The 18122-nt window shown below is 35.6% G+C and overlaps 1 protein-coding gene across 1 annotated transcript in view; it reads left to right on the top strand.

The window, feature by feature from the left end:
- Positions 1-18122, top strand: part of LOC107709827 (zinc finger matrin-type protein 4-like) — a 75255-nt gene that overhangs the window by 24874 nt on the left and 32259 nt on the right. The window contains exons 3-4 of the mRNA XM_016514452.1: positions 1595-1684; positions 16216-16372. Of these exons, the coding sequence (XP_016369938.1) occupies positions 1595-1684; positions 16216-16372 (247 nt within the window). The remainder of the gene's footprint in view (positions 1-1594; positions 1685-16215; positions 16373-18122) is intronic.

Raw genomic sequence — 18122 nt, 5'->3', positions numbered from 1 at the left:
GGGGGGTGAACAAAGGCCTCCTGTAGCGAATCAATGTGTTTTTGTAAGAAAAACATCCATATTCAAAACGTAATAATCACTTGAATCTAGCTTGCGCCAACAGTTGTACACGGAAGCAGTTCCGGGCGGATGACGTATGAGGTCAGCGTTGCGCATGCGCCGGTGAGTCTCGTGAAGATCTCTCCGCGTGCGTCACTTCTGAGCGGCGCATGCGCAAAGCCGACCTCATACATCATCCGCCCGGAACTGCTTCCGTGTACAACTGTTGGCGCAAGCTACATTAAAGTGATTGTTACGTTTTGAATATGGATATTTTTCTTACAAAAACGCATCGATTCGCTACAGGAGGCCTTTGTTTACCCCCCAGAGCCGTGTGAGACACTTTTTTATGAATGGGCGCTTTTTATTTAACTTCTTTTTGACTGGTGCATGCACCACTTGCTGAGTGGCATTAAACAGCTTGAAAGATCAAAGACAATTTTTAATATAACTCCGACTGAATTCGTCTGAAAGAAGAAAGTCATATACACCTAGGATGACTTGAGGGTGAGTAATTTATGGGCTAATTTTCACTTTTGGGTGAACTAACCCTTTAACTATTTATTTAGAGAAAATCAATTGATAGCACCTGACTATTACACTCTGACAGGCAAGAATAGATACAGACAAATTTGCATATTTATTGCATGCTGGTGTTATAGGAAACTGAGAAATTATGGATAGATATGATGCTGAAGAGATTGAAGAGAAATATGTTTATATTTGCACACACTTCAGGTGCTGAAACAGCAGCATTCTCAATAAATCTTGAGTTCCATCTGTCCCTTTCCATCTCTCTCTGTCTCATTTCATATTTACTCTCTTGAGGGGAGAAATAGGAGGACCAGGCTAATAAGATTCTCTCAGGCAATCTTCAAACACAAGATGACAGATCATATTTTTGAACCACATTCATCTGCAGTCAGTCAGGTCTGTTTCATCCAGGTCCATGTGTTATTTTTTTGATAGTCCAAGAAAAGCAGACAGAAAATCTTTCACTTCTTCAAGAGGAAATGAGTGGCTTTCAATGCAGATTATTCCAGTGCCACTCTCTGTCCTTCATTTCCACACTTTGCCTCTTTCCTTTCTGTTGAGGATGAAGTTCAATTACCCTCTTGTCAAACAACATAATTTTCAGGTAAACTGAGCCGTGAATTGATTTGGCCCACTCTCTGAAAGCTGTGCAGTCAAACCCAAGTAATTGATGGGTTTGTGATTTGTGGCTCCACACTCACTTAACGCCAACCACAGTAATTATTTATTGGCCTGTGCGTGAGACTGGCACTGCCATTCACTTTTCACTCAGTTGCTGCTCCAGCTCATCTTTCTTTGGTATTTTTTAAATACTTTTTCTTCACAATTACTAAATTTTCTAGTCTGTCCCAGGACTGTAAACTTGATTAGACAAACCATAAAATATAAAAACATATAAGTTAATAAAGGTACAGATTTATGACATCATATTAACATTCAGATTGCAGAATCATCTGATTGTGTACAAAAATAATAAACACTTATTTACATTTTTTTCCCCCTCCCCATTCTTCTTTTTTAGAGCCGGAAACATGCAAACAAAGTGCGTCTTTATTACATGTTGCATCCAGTAGATGGGGGATGTCCAGCTAAGAAGCTCAGAACAGATGACGTGAGTATTTCATCCTATTCTTTTTTTATTACTATTACAAATGACACCTCTGTAATGTGTTCATAAATGACTTGCCCTGATCCACTCTTTTTAAAGATCAGGTTGCTAAACCTTTTTTCTTTAAAGGAGTTCTAGTCGTTGCTCTCCACAGCCAACTTTTTTTTTTTTTTTTTTTACAATAATATGCTTCATGAACTCCAACCATTAAAAAGCACTTCATTTTATGCTTTCTTTAATGCAAACATTTAATATAATAGATTGAACTTGTGTATGCAAATTTCTTTTGAAATCAAAGTAAATAAATTTGAATTACAAAGAAGCAACCTGCATCTGTGGACAGTTTGGCTATTATTAATGTATCACATTTTCTGCCATATTAGTGAGTGCTATAGAATTTCAATGTGCACTTTAGTTTCTTTATGACAGTATTTAGGTGGTATTTAGCAGATTTTGTATTTTTTATTTTAAGGGGATGTTCATGTAGGATGCGTTCTTGCATTTAAAAATAGGTAGTTGGAGTACAATGAAATGAAAATGTGTTGTTCATTGCGAAAGAAAGAAAAAAAAAAGCAAGACATGTCAAGACACCTGTCTGAAACGTATTTAGACAGAAACTTATTTTTCTTTTATTGCATGGTTTTTCACTTGTTTATAGCTGGGATTATTTAATTGTGGTAATGAGTGAAATCATAACTAGTTCCCCTAAAATCAAGTCCTCCTGGAAGAGCTCTGGCCAACCCAGAGTAGAAAAACTTCTTTATTGTACGTTTGTTAGCGTGGTGAGTACTTAGAGTTACTGGTAACACTTTCGTATAGGGACCAATTAATGCGTTCTTGCATTTAAAAATAGGTAGTTGGAGTACAATGAAATGAAAATGTGTTGTTCATTGCGAAAGAAAGAAAAAAAAAAGCAAGACATGTCAAGACACCTGTCTGAAACGTATTTAGACAGAAACTTATTTTTCTTTTATTGCATGGTTTTTCACTTGTTTATAGCTGGGATTATTTAATTGTGGTAATGAGTGAATAACTAGTTAGTTCCCCTAAAATCAAGTCCTCCTGGAAGAGCTCTGGCCAACCCAGAGTAGAAAACCGTCTTTATTGTACGTTTGTTAGCATGGTGAGTACTTAGAGTTACTGGTAACACTTTCGTATAGGGACCAATTATAACTATTAACTACTTGTTTATTAGCATGCCTATTATTAAAATATTGGCTGTATATTAGTACTTAGAAAGCACATATTATTCATGACCATACTGTATTCTACATCCCTAATCCTACCCAATACCTAAACTTAACAACTACCTTACGATAATAAGCAGCAAATTTGTACTGCATTGTCACTTTGAGTTAATAGGTGATCTTATGTGGGTTCAAGCTTGGGTTTATGAATGGAGCAGTTTTTAAAGGAAGGCCAATTCAAGAAACAAACAAGAAATTCAAGAGTTCAAATTCAAGAAACAAACAAGAAAGTTCAAGAAAGTCTAACTCAACTCTGAACTTCATCTTCTGAGATGAGTCTCGCTGAGGTTATAGTATGCTTCTCTCAGTAGGATAAAGCAGGCTTCTGCTTTATTGCCATGTTTGATGGGCTATTCACACAACGAGAGGGGTTCATAAACACAAGGATGTGTGAATGTTGCTGGTATCAGCCTTTTTGCGCTCTCGGCTGGGCAGAGAAAGTCTATGATGCCTGTGGTTTTTGCATGTGGTAATGAGTGAAATCATAACTAGTTCCCCTAAAATCAAGTCCTCCTGGAAGAGCTCTGGCCAACCCAGAGTAGAAAACCGTCTTTATTGTACGTTTGTTAGCATGGTGAGTACTTAGAGTTACTGGTAACACTTTCGTATAGGGACCAATTATAACTATTAACTACTTGTTTATTAGCATGCCTATTATTAAAATATTGGCTGTATATTAGTACTTAGAAAGCACATATTATTCATGACCATACTGTATTCTACATCCCTAATCCTACCCAATACCTAAACTTAACAACTACCTTACGATAATAAGCAGCACATTTGTACTGCATTGTCACTTTGAGTTAATAGGTGATCTTATGTGGGTTCAAGCTTGGGTTTATGAATGGAGCAGTTTTTAAATGAAGGCCAATTAAATTCAAGAAACAAACAAGAAAGTTCAAGAAAGTCTAACTCAGCTCTGAACTTCAGCTATCTTCTGAGATGAGTCTCGCTGAGATTATAGTATGCTTCTCTCAGTAGGATAAAGCAGGCTTCTGCTTTATTGCCAAGTTTGATGGGCTATTCACACAACGAGAGGGGTTCATAAACACAAGGATGTGTGAATGTTGCTGGGATCAGCCTTTTTGCACTCTCGGCTGGGCAGAGAAAGTCTATGATGCCTGTGGTTTTTGCAGATGTTACATGTTCTTTAGACAGCTTCCAAACAGACCAACAAAGCTCTCACCGCAGGAGACCAAATGCACATCTAAATGTTTATGCGAGAGTCAGAGAATGCAAAATCGTAGCCATCGGCTATGGGATACGGTTAGAATTAAATGATATTGAATGCTGTATATGTTTTATTGATATTCTGTAGGGTCACAGTAATTGTATACATCATTAGACAAGCTACTGAGGTGAGGACACTGGCAGAGAATTGCAGTAATGAAGGTGATTAGTATACGATTATTGTGTAGGGAACCACCACGTTCAATGGCCAGATTTCAAAAGACTAGCGTGCTGCTTTTGAGTTCTTCGACTGAACTTTAACACTTAGCTTGTATCAGATCGATAGTAGCAATGAACAGACATTCAAATAGTCTCTGCAGACAAACTAGACTTTGTGCAAGTTGGACAGCAAATATTAATAAGCCATTACCCGCTGAAGATGCAGAAATATGGACATGTCTTGTCAATGAGTACAGACTGGTAAAACTGGCATTATTTTTCAGAAAGAAAAGAGAGAGAACAAAATTAAAAGTGGCTACATTTAAGAGACTAGTTAGGGTGCTTTCAGACCTGTAGAATGTTGGCTTTTTAATGAATAAAATCCCTATTTTGTAACAATGTTTTACGCTTTCTTATACATATGGTAACACTTTATTTTAAGGACCAATTCTCACTATTAACTAGCTGCTGATAGCATGCATATGACTAACATATTGGCTGTTTATTAACTGTATATTATACACTCTTTGGTTTTGAACTGCAATAATTAATGTGCTCGCCTCCAGAATTAGACATTATTGCTTTTTACATTATGCATTTCCCATTATGAATTATGATACAGCTTGGTTAGATTCCTTTCTCACCACAAGTGAGCCACTCCAGAGTTCGTTTTTTTAATCGAGATGACACCACCTCATTCAGGCACTCTCTAAAATATAGCATGTAAGTCATATTAACTAATTTTGTTACTTTTTTTTTTTAGTGGGGAGAGAGAACTGTTCAAGTCTTTAGTTTGAATTAATTACATTTGAATGTTTAGGGTAGGTTTTCCCACTTAAATATTGAGTTAATCCTCTTACACGCTCTTATCACTAATCAGTTAATGTACTTCTGAAAATCAATATAAAAATAGTGCAAGATGTGGAATTTTTGTGATTACCTTTTCTCTGTCATTAACCTTTAAACGTGATAGAGAAAAACCAAGTCAGGAGGCGTTCAGTCAAAATCAGCACTTTTTACAGTGGGACAGAGGGAGTAGAATGGAACTGAAAGCAATTATTTTTCCACTACATTGCTCTTTCTGATATTTATAGATCAATGAACTCTACATGACTACTGTTGTGTGAATGCTGTTGTAATGTTTTTGGCTCCACAGCAAGAAAAAAAAAACAACTGAAAGTTTTGCGCCAGCAATTTTGCTTCAGTGTAAAAAGCTTAGACATACTGATTTTCTTGATTTCTTCAATAACAATGTTGTGTGAAAATTGTTTTTCCAAGCCATTCTTTAAAAAAATGCAAAACTACACCTTCTACAGTTTAAATGTTAAGGGGAGTGCTTCATAATTAAAGGTAAGTAATTTCATTGTATTGTCAACCAGTCCAACTGTACAGTACCTGTCAGTCAATGCTACACACAAAGTGCTGCCTGCATTTTCTTTAGATTCTTTCCCAGAGCACAGGGTTGTATGAGGGTAAACTGGCCCTTGACCAGCGGAGAACTAAAATTCACCTGCATTAAAGAGTCAGTAAGCAGCCAAGTTCTAACAAGCTGTCCTCTGCTCTCTCAACGCCTAATAAAGTGGCAGCAGATCGTACAGGAGATCACTGGTCACATCCATCTGCTTAACACAAATCAGCTGTCTGCAGCAGCTACTAATAGCTACATGGTCCCCTAAGGACACTTTAAAAATCTCTCCCCAAGTCTCCAGCACACTGTAACTCAATGCAAGGGCTGTGGCGGAGGATACAATTAGCGGCCTGGGACAACTTTTGCACTGATCGAATAGCCCATCAGATACTTACTCCTATTTAATTAGCGGTGATTAAATCAACCCCTGCCGGGGCTCGTGTTTCCAGGGGAGAGCAGGGCAGACGGAGCGTGTGTGGAGGACAAGAACGAAAGTAGAGAGAAGAAAGTGAGCTGGAACTCGAGCCTGGATCTTCAGCTTTTGTTCTAGACTTTGTTTCATTCAGTTAATGACAGATCAGTGACTGTGTGTGGAATGTCCAGACAGCCTGAGAGTGATACAGCAGTTTCCTCTTTACATTGACATTTCAGTTTACGCTTCTCTCTTGGTTATCAGCAGAAGTCATTTTGTCAGGGTTCCACATGTATTAATAATCACAATGTATATGGCAAACCTATAAAAACACTGAAAAAGTAATGGGATGCATGCATAGATGAAGCTTTGTTTGAAGGGGACATCGGATGCCTATTTTCCAAGTTGGTATGATTCTTTAGGGTCTTCATAAAATGTCTGTAAAATGTGTGTAAAACAACACCCTTTTTACCTGGTCAAAAACAGCTCCAGCTCACTGAATGACACCATTTCAGACTCGGACAGCCCATAAAAAAACTGCCTGCGTGTCTACTTTTCAGCTGTTTGGAGCTGGCAGACTCACCAGAACTAAATGCAAAAAAAGAAGAAAAAAAGAAAACCTAAAAAAGTGAAAATTTCATCCAATATCCCCTTTAAACCTGCTCTGTTCTCTCTTGCTGCCTAGTCAATGTTGTGCAGTCAGTGGTTGTGTATTATTATTGCTGATAAGTGTTATTTTATTATTATTATTATTTATATATTATTGTATTTATATATTATATATTTTTTTATATATATTATGTTTTCTTTTTAATTTTCTTTTTTCAGAAGTCATTTTGTCAGGGTTCCACATGTATTAATAATCACAATGTATATGGCAAACCTATAAAAACACTGAAAAAGTAATGGGATGCATGCATAGATGAAGCTTTGTTTGAAGGGGACATCGGATGCCTATTTTCCAAGTTGGTATGATTCTTTAGGGTCTTCATAAAATGTCTGTAAAATGTGTGTAAGACAACACCCTTTTTACCTGGTCAAAAACAGGTAAAATTATTTATATATTATTGTATTTATATATTATATATTTTTTTTATATATATTATGTTTTCTTTTTAATTTTCTTTTTTTTTTATAATTTTAGTAATTTTGTTAAATACTTTTGTATTTTTTTATAAGTTTTTGTTTTACTTAATGTATCTATTTAGCTATATTTTATTTTAAGTTAACAAAAAAGATTTTAATAGTTTTTGTTAACAATATCAACACTGTTCCTGATTTGACTCTTTATCCCCTGCCATAGTTTTAGGCAAGATTTTTTTTTTTTTTTTTTTTTGACATTCGAGGAATTTTCTGCAGACCACAGGCCATTTTATTTTGAGAAATGCTGCTCTATCTGCTTGTTAAGTCATGATATTGAATACTGTTTCTGGGTCCAAGCCTCTACTCTTATTTCAAATAAGAATACTATCTCAAGAGGCGTTTATGAGTATTGTTCATTTATAGCACAATTTTAAGCTAAGCTTTTAAAAACTAGAGTTGAACATTATAGTCTCTGGGCTCAAAGTAGAGGTCGACCGATATGGGTTTTTCTCTGGCCGATGCCGATATTTAGAATTCAGGGCAGCCGATGGCCGATATATGATGCCGATTTTTTGGGCCGATTTTCTTTTCTTTTTTCCCCCTTCATCTCATAGAAGAGAGTGATTATTGCAGGGTACAAGATAGTAATAGTCAAGTCAAGTCACCTTTTTTTATATAGCGCTTTTAACAATACAGATTGTGTCAAAGCAGCTTTATAGTATTAAATGGGAAAATAGTGTGTCAATAATGTAAAAGGACAATAGTAATCACTCAATTTTCAGTTAAAGGCAGTTCGTCATTGAATTCAGTGAAGTCATCTTCCAGCTCAGTTCAGATTAAATAGTATCTGTGCAATCAAGTCGACGATATCGCTGGAAATTAAGTGTCCCCAACTAAGCAAGCCAGAAGCGACAGCGGCAAGGAACCAAAACTCCATCGGTGACAGAATGGAGAAAACACCTTGGGAGAAACCAGGCTCAGTCAGGGGGCCACAGTTCTCCTCCGGTCAGACGAACCAGCAGGTTGATCCATGCTGCAGCAAAGTCAGATTGTGTAGAGGACTCATCTGGTTCCGTGGTCTTGTCCCGATGGCCGTCTAGGACTACTACTAATAGTAGTAGTAGTAGCCTAATTCATATAATGCAACGACACTTACATCGTCATCGCATCCTTAACGCACACCTAAAATTCGAATGCAATGTTTTTGCATTCGAATGTGGATTTTAATTTAAAATTTGACGAATATTCGAAATTCGATTTTTTTTTTTTTTGACAGCCCTAATGTGCAGTGCTCACTTTATTCAACGAAGTATAAGCCTTTTGGAAAATCTATTTGTGGCGCTCAGTTTTGATATTGTGACGAGCCGCCACAAATAACTCAATGTATGGGAAACACTGGACACCGCTATAAGTCAAATGGCCATAACATAAGTGATAACAAAAATAAAATAGTAAACACATATTACACAGCCCGCGTCTCATAACTGCTTGTAAGAGTGCACTGGCCATGACACATTTCATGAGCAAAGTTATCGTGCATGTTTTAGCCAGCCCAGAAGTTTCAATTTCAAGATCAATCGGTCGACCTCTAGCTCAAAGTGTTTTAATTTTTTCAATATTTTAAGGATTTAGACAAGATAAACCACTGCCTGTCTGGCCATCTGAGATTTCTCTATGAAGATAAAGATTAGAATCATGATTTTCCAGTACTGCAGCAGAAAGTGAGTGTATTTTAGCAACATTTGTTGTTTGCTTTTGGGGTCTGATGGAGCGCTTAGTCCAGAAACGGTGACATGTAACATCAGACTTAAAAAGCAGATACTAATGTACTGCTGAGCTTACACATGACATGTGAATGAAAATTAAACCTGTCCATCACTTTTCTTATGACATGGTATTTCGCTTTGTCAGAAACAGTGCTGAGACGCTTATGTGGGTAATGCAGATTTGAAATTGAATTGAAAAAATAATAGCCTTAATATAGATATTGCATGTCTTCAAAAGCTAAGATCTAATGTCTCTTTCCAGTGTTAATGAGTACTGCCTACTGTTTAAGGAATGATGCTGTAAGAATTAAATATATTTACACTATGGCTTACAAGATAAGGGCCTCAAATATGGGGATGGTTTTGAAGTATGCATTGGAACCAGACTGATATGATGTGAACTGACAGCACTGTGCTTGCCATGGTTGGCATAGCATTTTGTTCTCATGGAGACGCAGACCAGACTGAGTCATGGGTTCTCTGACCTTTTTTTCTCTATCATTGTGTTTCTTTCTCAAAGTGGACACTCTTCCATTCTTGTTGGAAGAAATAAGTAGTAAACAGTAAGAAATATAAGTGAGTAATCCATAATTGAACTCCAGTTAAAAGCACATTGTGCTTGTAACATTTGGTTTTGAGCGTTCTGAATCCACAAAGCAATAGCCATGCTGCACAGAAACATATATACGGTGTAAACAGAATTAAGTCTCAAACGGTTTTGCACTAAAGCAATCTCTGCAAAGCCCCCAGAGCGCTTTCACCAGCAACTACTGCCTGCAAGCCTCAGACGCAGTGCTGAGTGCTGAATTGAGGTCTTTCGTTGTTCACAAAAATGTACTCTGCTTTATGATCGTATATACTGTATATAAGTGCACAGGCTTAAGCATCAGATCTAAAACCTAACAAAAAGAAAATGCATGGCTTTTGATAAAAGGTGCGAAAGTTAAATGCATAATAATAGTGTGATCGTGTGTATTTTGTCATGCGTTTAATTTGACATTGTCAGCATTACACTTTTGCTCCCAAGCCAAATGATTTGTGGCGGTTTTATATTTTTGTTATATTTGAAGAGTTTATTTGCAAAAACAGATAACTCCGTTTCTTAAGATTTTCAAAAATCATGTTTTTTATTATGTTAGTATGTTTTCATTGTGTTTTATGGTGTTAGTTAGCTGAATTTTTTGTTATTTTTTAACCTAATCAAAATAACTCAACTGCAGTTTGATTGAGATTAATTGGAATGCAAAATGAAAAAACTTGATTTTTGAAAATTGTTAAAAACGGAGTTATCTGTTTTTGCAAATTAACTCTTCATTTGTTTTTTGTATTTATAATATGTGCATTTGTTACATTATATACAGTTGGTATATTATTTTAATCTACTTTTTATTTTTATTCATTTGTATATAGCATTTGTTACATACAGTTGTTATATTTTTGTCATTAATTTACTGGCAGTTTGATATTCTTACAATTTTATTAGTATATTATAGTTATTTTCTTACATAAAATAACAGAGTTTGTACATACATAAAAGAATGCACTTTATCTTTCCATTTGAGACTCGCTGATCTCCTGTATACAGTCATATCTCCTTCTCTCTTCTTGGTATTTGAACAGCAATTAAAAATTCAGCATCTCTTTCCCCCAGGCTGGTTCTGCTATTCCAATCAGATGGTTATCAGCCTCCTGATTATTCCATCACAGCCCTGATGAACCCTGTCAGACTCTTAACAGTTCTGTCTCTGCTTCTGACTTTAGCTTTCAAACTAACTCAGTTTGAGCTGCATGTTTTTAATACAGTCTCTGACATACGTTCATGGAAATCCAGTTAGAGTGTCAGTAATATAAGTAAATGAACATTGTTTATTATTTTTGCATGTTATTTGTCAGTAAAATTTGCCAGATGATGTAAAATACGTCACCTGGTGGACTTTTGACAGCTCCAGGGATGTTGTGGGAACTACAGATTTCACTTCTGCATTTTTGTATCCCTGCTCACAGACAGTCAGATTAAGCCCACTGCATTATGGGTGTTGATGTTTTCCTACCTTTTTTGCCACAGCCCTTTTTCTCTGTTTTATATCTTGCAAGCGATGAATTAGCCTATCCATTTAACCAGCATATTGTATGTAGTTTTTGCCATAATTTTATTCTCAGCAGTTGTCAAAATTGTGAATGACATCTTGAAGTACAAAGTGAAGTTAATTTAAGAGTGTGCAGTATAAGATTACACTTTAAAATAGGCAAAATAGGCAAAACGTGACAAACAGCACTATTAACTGTTAGCACTATTACCAATAGAATTTTAGAATTTTAACAACATAAAACAGTATTTGCAAAAACACTTCCATTTAAGTCCTCAAGAGCTCTGAGGGGTGGTAAATTAACCTAATATGATTGAATTGATATATGTGACCCTGGACCACAAAACCAGTCTTAAATCTCACGCATACATCAATGGAAATCTTATTTATTCAGCTTTTTTTATTTAAAAAATTGACAATTATGACTGGTTTTGTGGTCCAGGGTCACATATCTGTTGCATGTGAGAGACTTTATGCTTTGGTAACACTTCTTTTGTGCCAATAAATAAGTAATTATAATAATTATGAAGAAAACTGATTATGTTGAAGCCATGATGTTGTAGAGCAGTGGCTATGGTGTCATGTATTGTTCCCACTCTCACTGCTTCATTTCCTGTCTGCCCTCAACTGTCTCTGTCAATAAAAGCTAAAACCCGAAATAAAATAAAAAAATGCTCTAAACTGAGTAGAGTTGGCAAAGGTATTCATGGGCATGCATGCATGCATTCAGAAAAGATTAGCTATTGCTGAAGCTGATGATGGTTGAATATAAAGAGGCTTCATTGTTGTGTGTGAATAGGCAGCATTAGAAAACAAGCATTCACCAAGCATTAATCTTGTGTAGAACAACGTTAAAGACCATGTTGTCTACCTAGGCCATAGTTGCAGTTCTTTGAAATGCAGAGATGTGCAGAATGTTTATTTTCTGTTAAAGTGATGTGTGTTATTTAAAATACTTTCTCATCTCCAACCATAATATGTAGGGACAACAAGTAAGCTTTTTGCTTGTTTGCTTATTGACGTTGCACTGATATTATTATGAGAGTAAAGCTCTGTGGAAAACACTCTGTTTTGTGTTGTCAGTAAAGTGAATTTTCCGCTTTCAGATAAAAATATTATTTTATTGCATGAATGAAATAGTCACAAATCCATTTTGCTGAAGAGCAATGCGTCTTTCTTAGTGACAGGCTGTGAATTGCTGTGTAGACGTATATTCAGACATGTAATTATCTTCAGCTTTGCACATGGCTTTAGTATATGTGAGCCACACATATCTGACGAATCACATTGGAGATTAAATCTGGGGGGATACAGCTGAGTCAGGGGTTTTCTGTTGCGGTTTCCTATAGGAGAGCCCTGGATGTCATTTTTCGGTTCAAATGTTATCAATATTATTCATGCACACACGTTTGTGGGTTTTGCCTTAGACTCTGGATTTGATGCTTAAATATATGCATTTATTTTTCATTTATCTAAAAGACAACATGAATTGTTAACATGGCACAGTTCACTTCCATAATCTGATGTATTTCCAAGTGAATAAGGACAGTCAATATGAAAATAATACAGTTCAACACTTCATTGGGAATTGATTGGCCTACACATCAAAATGCCTTTAATCCCAAAGTAAGTAGCCATTTGGCTGTTAGTTAAAATTAGTCCGCATGGCCTAAAGCTCAAACTCAGTTCCTGGAGGGCCACAGCTCTGCACAGTTTAGCTCCAACCCTAATCAAACACACCTGATCCAGCTAATCAAGGTCTTCAGGATCACTAGAAACTTCCAAGCAGGTGTGATTTGGAGCTGGTTGGAGCTAAAACCAGAAACACACTGCACGATTTTTGGCTGTCCCAGACGAAAGATTGGCATCGTGAAAGAACTGTAGCGATTCCTGTGATCCTGGCTCCTAATCGGTGGTCCTGTGTCATACAGTGAGAGAGGTTCAAAGATGGCCGTTGTCACGGTCTTGCAACCAAAGATAGCCTACGATACAGCATGATCATCGCACAGTGTGTTTGCTGCTATGATCCACGTTTACTGACCAACCAATAAAAATGCAACATGAAATCAATGCGACATGGCGCTAAAACATAAAACTGCTTACCTCAAGCTCTTATGCCTTCCTCTTTCGCCGCTTCCACTTTTTTCAGCACACATAAAAACTACAATAGGTCAATAGGTGTCATCATTGTACAATCTACACACTTGTCGTAGCCAAGTTTATTAGATCCATGTCGCACAGTGTGACATGCAATGATCTTACAGGATTTCTAAAATCGTGCAGTGTGTCTCGGACTTTAACTCTGCAGAGCTGTGGCCCTCCAGGAATTGAGTTTGAGACCACCTAAGCAATGTCAGCAGACAAAGAAAACGGTTTAAGTTGAAGAACATTTTGATGCAGTTAATAACATTTTGTTAAAAAATTGACTCTAAACTATGTTAACTTGTAAACATCTTTCCACTTGTTAAAATTTACCATTTACATAAATATTTAAAGTGAGAGACTTCGTTTAGCAGTACTTTTAATCATTTTAAATCATAACTTAAGTCAAACTTTTTCACTATGTCCAAAATGACCAATTTTAACAATTGAAATACTCTCAGCCAGCGCAAATTTGCTACGCAGTGGTAATTTGCACCATTATGCATATCAAAATCATACATGTCCAAAACAACCATACACAGTAATTTAACAATTAAACTGCTGTCGAGCCAATGCAAATTTGCAACATGGTGACCTTCCCCTTTTGCAGACGGCAGTCATTAACACCTGTGTTCTTTATCAAATTAGCTTTTAATAGAGAGTCACTCTGTTTTGCTCTTGTCAGTGATTTTATTTTCCTGTTTCATAGTGAATGTCACTGTAACACAAAGACCACAGCAGTCTGAATGCACTATATGAGGACTTGTGTGGGAGATTCTTCTTTTCAGAGCAGGTGATGTGGTAATGGATATATTGAATGTACAGTGCATATACCGAAGCACAGAGCAAGGTCATTTGGAGAAGTGCTGTGTTGGTGTGTGCTGTATGTTCAGCTCCCTCCATTAACACTGAGGGTGCTTGGCTTCCATGATACTTACAAACAGAGAGAACAATGGATTTTTGCAGGCCAACCTGCAGACCAAAAATAGCTTCAATGCAATGGACGAAACCAACATAGCTGATGTAGTATGTCTGATAACGTATCTCCATATGTATAGAACATACTTGTACATACTCAGGAATTCTGACCTCATTGTTGTCTAACTCTCTTTTAACATACTTCAGCGGTGTTAGTATTGCAGTCTAGTAGTTTAGGAAGACAGACACAGAGTGAGTTTGTGTGTTTGCATGCTTGTGTATGAATGCCTCTGAGCGCAACTTAAGCCTGTTTTCACTCCACATGTGTCATATCATTTTGCCCTTCCTATGGTCCAAGGCTCTGTGTGGCAAATTGCTGGAAAATCTATGCAAATAAGCTCCTTGTTTTATTCATAGAGCTGGAACCTGAGCTGTAGGGCAACCATTGTTTTTGATTACTATCAATATAAAGTCTCTTCCTGTAATTACAGGTAACAGCTACAATGCCTGTAAGGAACATCTAACAAGGCCAAAGACTAGACAATTTCACAGTGGAATTTTAACAAAATTACAGTGTTTTAGGGAAAGGAAGAGAGAAAAGTTGGCGGAATGAACAAAAAAAGAAAGAAAGAAAGACATCACATCAGGTTTGTCACCTTATTTCTGTTTTGGTGATGCTGAAGCCCTTAGTAAGTTAATCCAATGTACAGTAGCAGTTGGGATATCAGTGAGGGGTGTTGTAGAGGGCAGAATTCTGGTTATCATCTGATAATACAGCTTTGCTTTATTTATTCTTGATCAAAAATACAGTGAACTGCAATATTTTAAAATAATATTCCAATTGTAAATGTATTTTAATATGTAAAAAATGTAATTTATTTTTGAGATGGTAAAGCTGAATTTCCCAGCAGCCATTACTCCAGTCTTCAGTGCCACATGATCCTTCCGAAATCATCCTTAAATGCTGATTTTGGTGCTCAAAACATGTTATTATTATATAAGAACAGCATTTATTGGAATATAAATCTTTTGTAACATTATAAATGTTAAAACATAAACATTATAGTCTTTTACTGTTACATTTGCTCAAATTAATCGGTCTGTTTGAATGCATTTCTTTTAAAAACTGGCTAAATAACTATAAATTCATATTTAATAACACAAACAATTGAATAATTAGCATTTAAAATAAGATGTATTTCTATTTCTTTTTTTAGTGGACAATATTGTATAGAACTTTAATATATATAATATGTATATATATAATATTTAATATATATCTATATTAAGACCTACTGTAATGCATGGATCAAATATAATGTTACACATCAGAAATTTCCTCAACCATTAGCGAGCAGAGAAAAAGGTAGGCTACTCCTATCAGAAAACGTACAAATAAAGATAATTTTAGATGTTTAATTACTATTTGGAGCATTGGGATCGCTAGAAGAGGGCTTAATGAACTCCTTTTTGTGAAAACCTCAAATTCAAATTTCGACCATAACTGACATTTTTCACTTCTTTTGCCTGTAGCTCAAAATTAGACTGACTGAAAATTAGGGTCACATATACTGTTCGCTAATTGTTGGCTTTTTGGTATAGACGAGAAACTGTGCATCCCTAAAATTGAATTCTATTGGATCTTCATCCCAAGCATATACTGATGAATGCATCACAAGGAAGATGAACTCAGTCATGAAATGGCTCCATAGATTCCGCATCTTGTATTTGATGTAAAGTATGTAATAGATCTTACTGCAGGCAGTGGGTGTTCGCCTCACTTTCTGCCTGTGATAGTTCAATCAAACTGGCCCCATTACTGTTAAATCACCTCCATTTGCATCTCACCAGTAACCGCATAAGCAATCCCAAAGAAGCCTAGACATTTCCCCCCCTCTTGCTCTCATTCTTCACTCTGCTACATTTGTAGCTCATTTACCCTCAAGCATTGCTGGGGGCTTAGGAGGAGAAAATCTGCTGTGAGAAATATTGTGCTAAGCTCTCGATTTCCTCTTTTAACCGGGTGCCCTTGCTCCGTCTGACCTTCTGACCGTGATAAATGTGTCTGATGTGTTGCAGGGGAGTGAGGAGGGAGATGTGGATAAGAACAAGTGCTGTACACTGTGTAACATGTCCTTTACTTCAGCGGTGGTAGCGCAGTCTCATTACCAAGGCAAGATCCATGCTAAGAGGCTCAAACTTCTGCTGGGGGAACAGCCTGCCATAACAGCCAAAGGTACGTGTTGCTCACACAAACACACACGTAGCACTAAAAAGTTCTTTAGGAGGGTGTTTATGTATGAGGAGATCTATCGGAGATGACCGCGGGTGGCTGGAGGATCAGGGCAGGCGTCTGAACGAGCCGGACACTCACAGCATTGCATTGCACATCATTGCTCACCGCCTACAGGGGTAATTGACCTAAAAATAAAGCGTAAGAGAGTGCATGTGGCTGTCTGCGACTTTGTAAAAGGAGCTTTACTGAAGCAGCCGAGTGAAAGCAGTGTGTTTGAGAATACTGTTGTCACACTGTCTGCATATTTGTGTTTATGTCTGTGTTCATTCTTGCATTAGGTTTCTGTCATGCAGTGCATGTTAGATTTCTGACCTGTTTACAGCACAATAGCTATGAGCAGGAAACACTCGGGGATCTGTGGGGTCTCAGAAATCCTTTGCCTGTAGGAGGATGCACAAAGGATATACAGTGTGTACAGTAGAGAGAGGCTTCGTGCGTCATTTCCATTTCAGCCAATGGAGAGAGAGACTGGCTTTCAGTTCCGTTCAGCATCCATTAGTCACCAGCTTTCCTACTGGCTGTGCCTCCAAATGCCCAATGTGTTTATTAATTACACACTTCACTGGACAGCTGTGCCGCATATGGCATAGTTAGGGGGCCCACCACATCACATCCAGTGTTTAGGATCAATTACACAATTCTAACGCTTGAGATGGAGCCACAGCCTGTCCACTATCTATGTCAAATTGATGTAATCTATTGGGAATACAAGGCAGACTGCTGGATGATAACCACTGTGTATCCTGTGGGATGTTATTATTATTAATAATATAAAGTATAAAAAATATTATTACTTTTTATTTTTTGTATTTTATTATAATAATTTCGATTATGATTTGTCAAATATTGCACATTTATTATAATAAAAAATTATTTAATAATAAAATACATCTAAATACAATTATTATTATTATATTTAGAATTATGTATTATTATATTTAGTTATTTTTATGATTACATTATTTACATATGATTAGTAAATAAAAATACATCTAACTAAAAAGTAATAATATTTTATTATTATATTAGAATATCTAAATAAAATACCTAGTAATATTTATTATTATAATCATTAATGTTATTAATATTAAAAATTATTTTATGTAGATGTATTTATATTTTATTATAATTATGCTTATGATTTTTACACAAATATTACACATTTATTATAACAATTAAATAAATGTAATGATTAAAAAAAACACAAAATAAAAACTAATAATAATACATTATTATTATTATTATATAGACTTATTTTTATAATTACATTGATTTTATTATTATAATGTATACTATTTAAAAAACATATTCATAATTATTATAATAAAAACAAAGTAAAAATACATCTAAATAAAAAGTAATAATATTTTATTATTATTATTAAAAATATATTTATTATAAAATATCGAAATAAAATAAATTATTATTTATTATTGTCATTATTAAATCAATATAAATATTTAAAAAATACTTTTCATTTAGATTTATTCATATTGTATTATTTTTATTATAATAATTCTGCTTATGCTTTTTCAAATATTACACATTTATAATAATAAAATCAATTTAATGATTATAAAACCTCTAAGTAAAAACTAATAATAAATTATTTTTATTATTATTATTATTATTATTATTGTTATTATAAAATATCTAAAACAATAAATATTTACCATTATTATTATTTTAT

The sequence above is a fragment of the Sinocyclocheilus rhinocerous genome, unplaced genomic scaffold, assembly GCF_001515625.1.
Source record: "Sinocyclocheilus rhinocerous isolate Xijiao unplaced genomic scaffold, SAMN03320098_v1.1 scaffold926, whole genome shotgun sequence".
NCBI classification, from domain to species: Eukaryota; Metazoa; Chordata; class Actinopteri; order Cypriniformes; family Cyprinidae; genus Sinocyclocheilus; species Sinocyclocheilus rhinocerous.
Note: the sequence above shows the minus strand (reverse complement) of the source record. Positions and strands in the feature narration are given on the sequence as shown.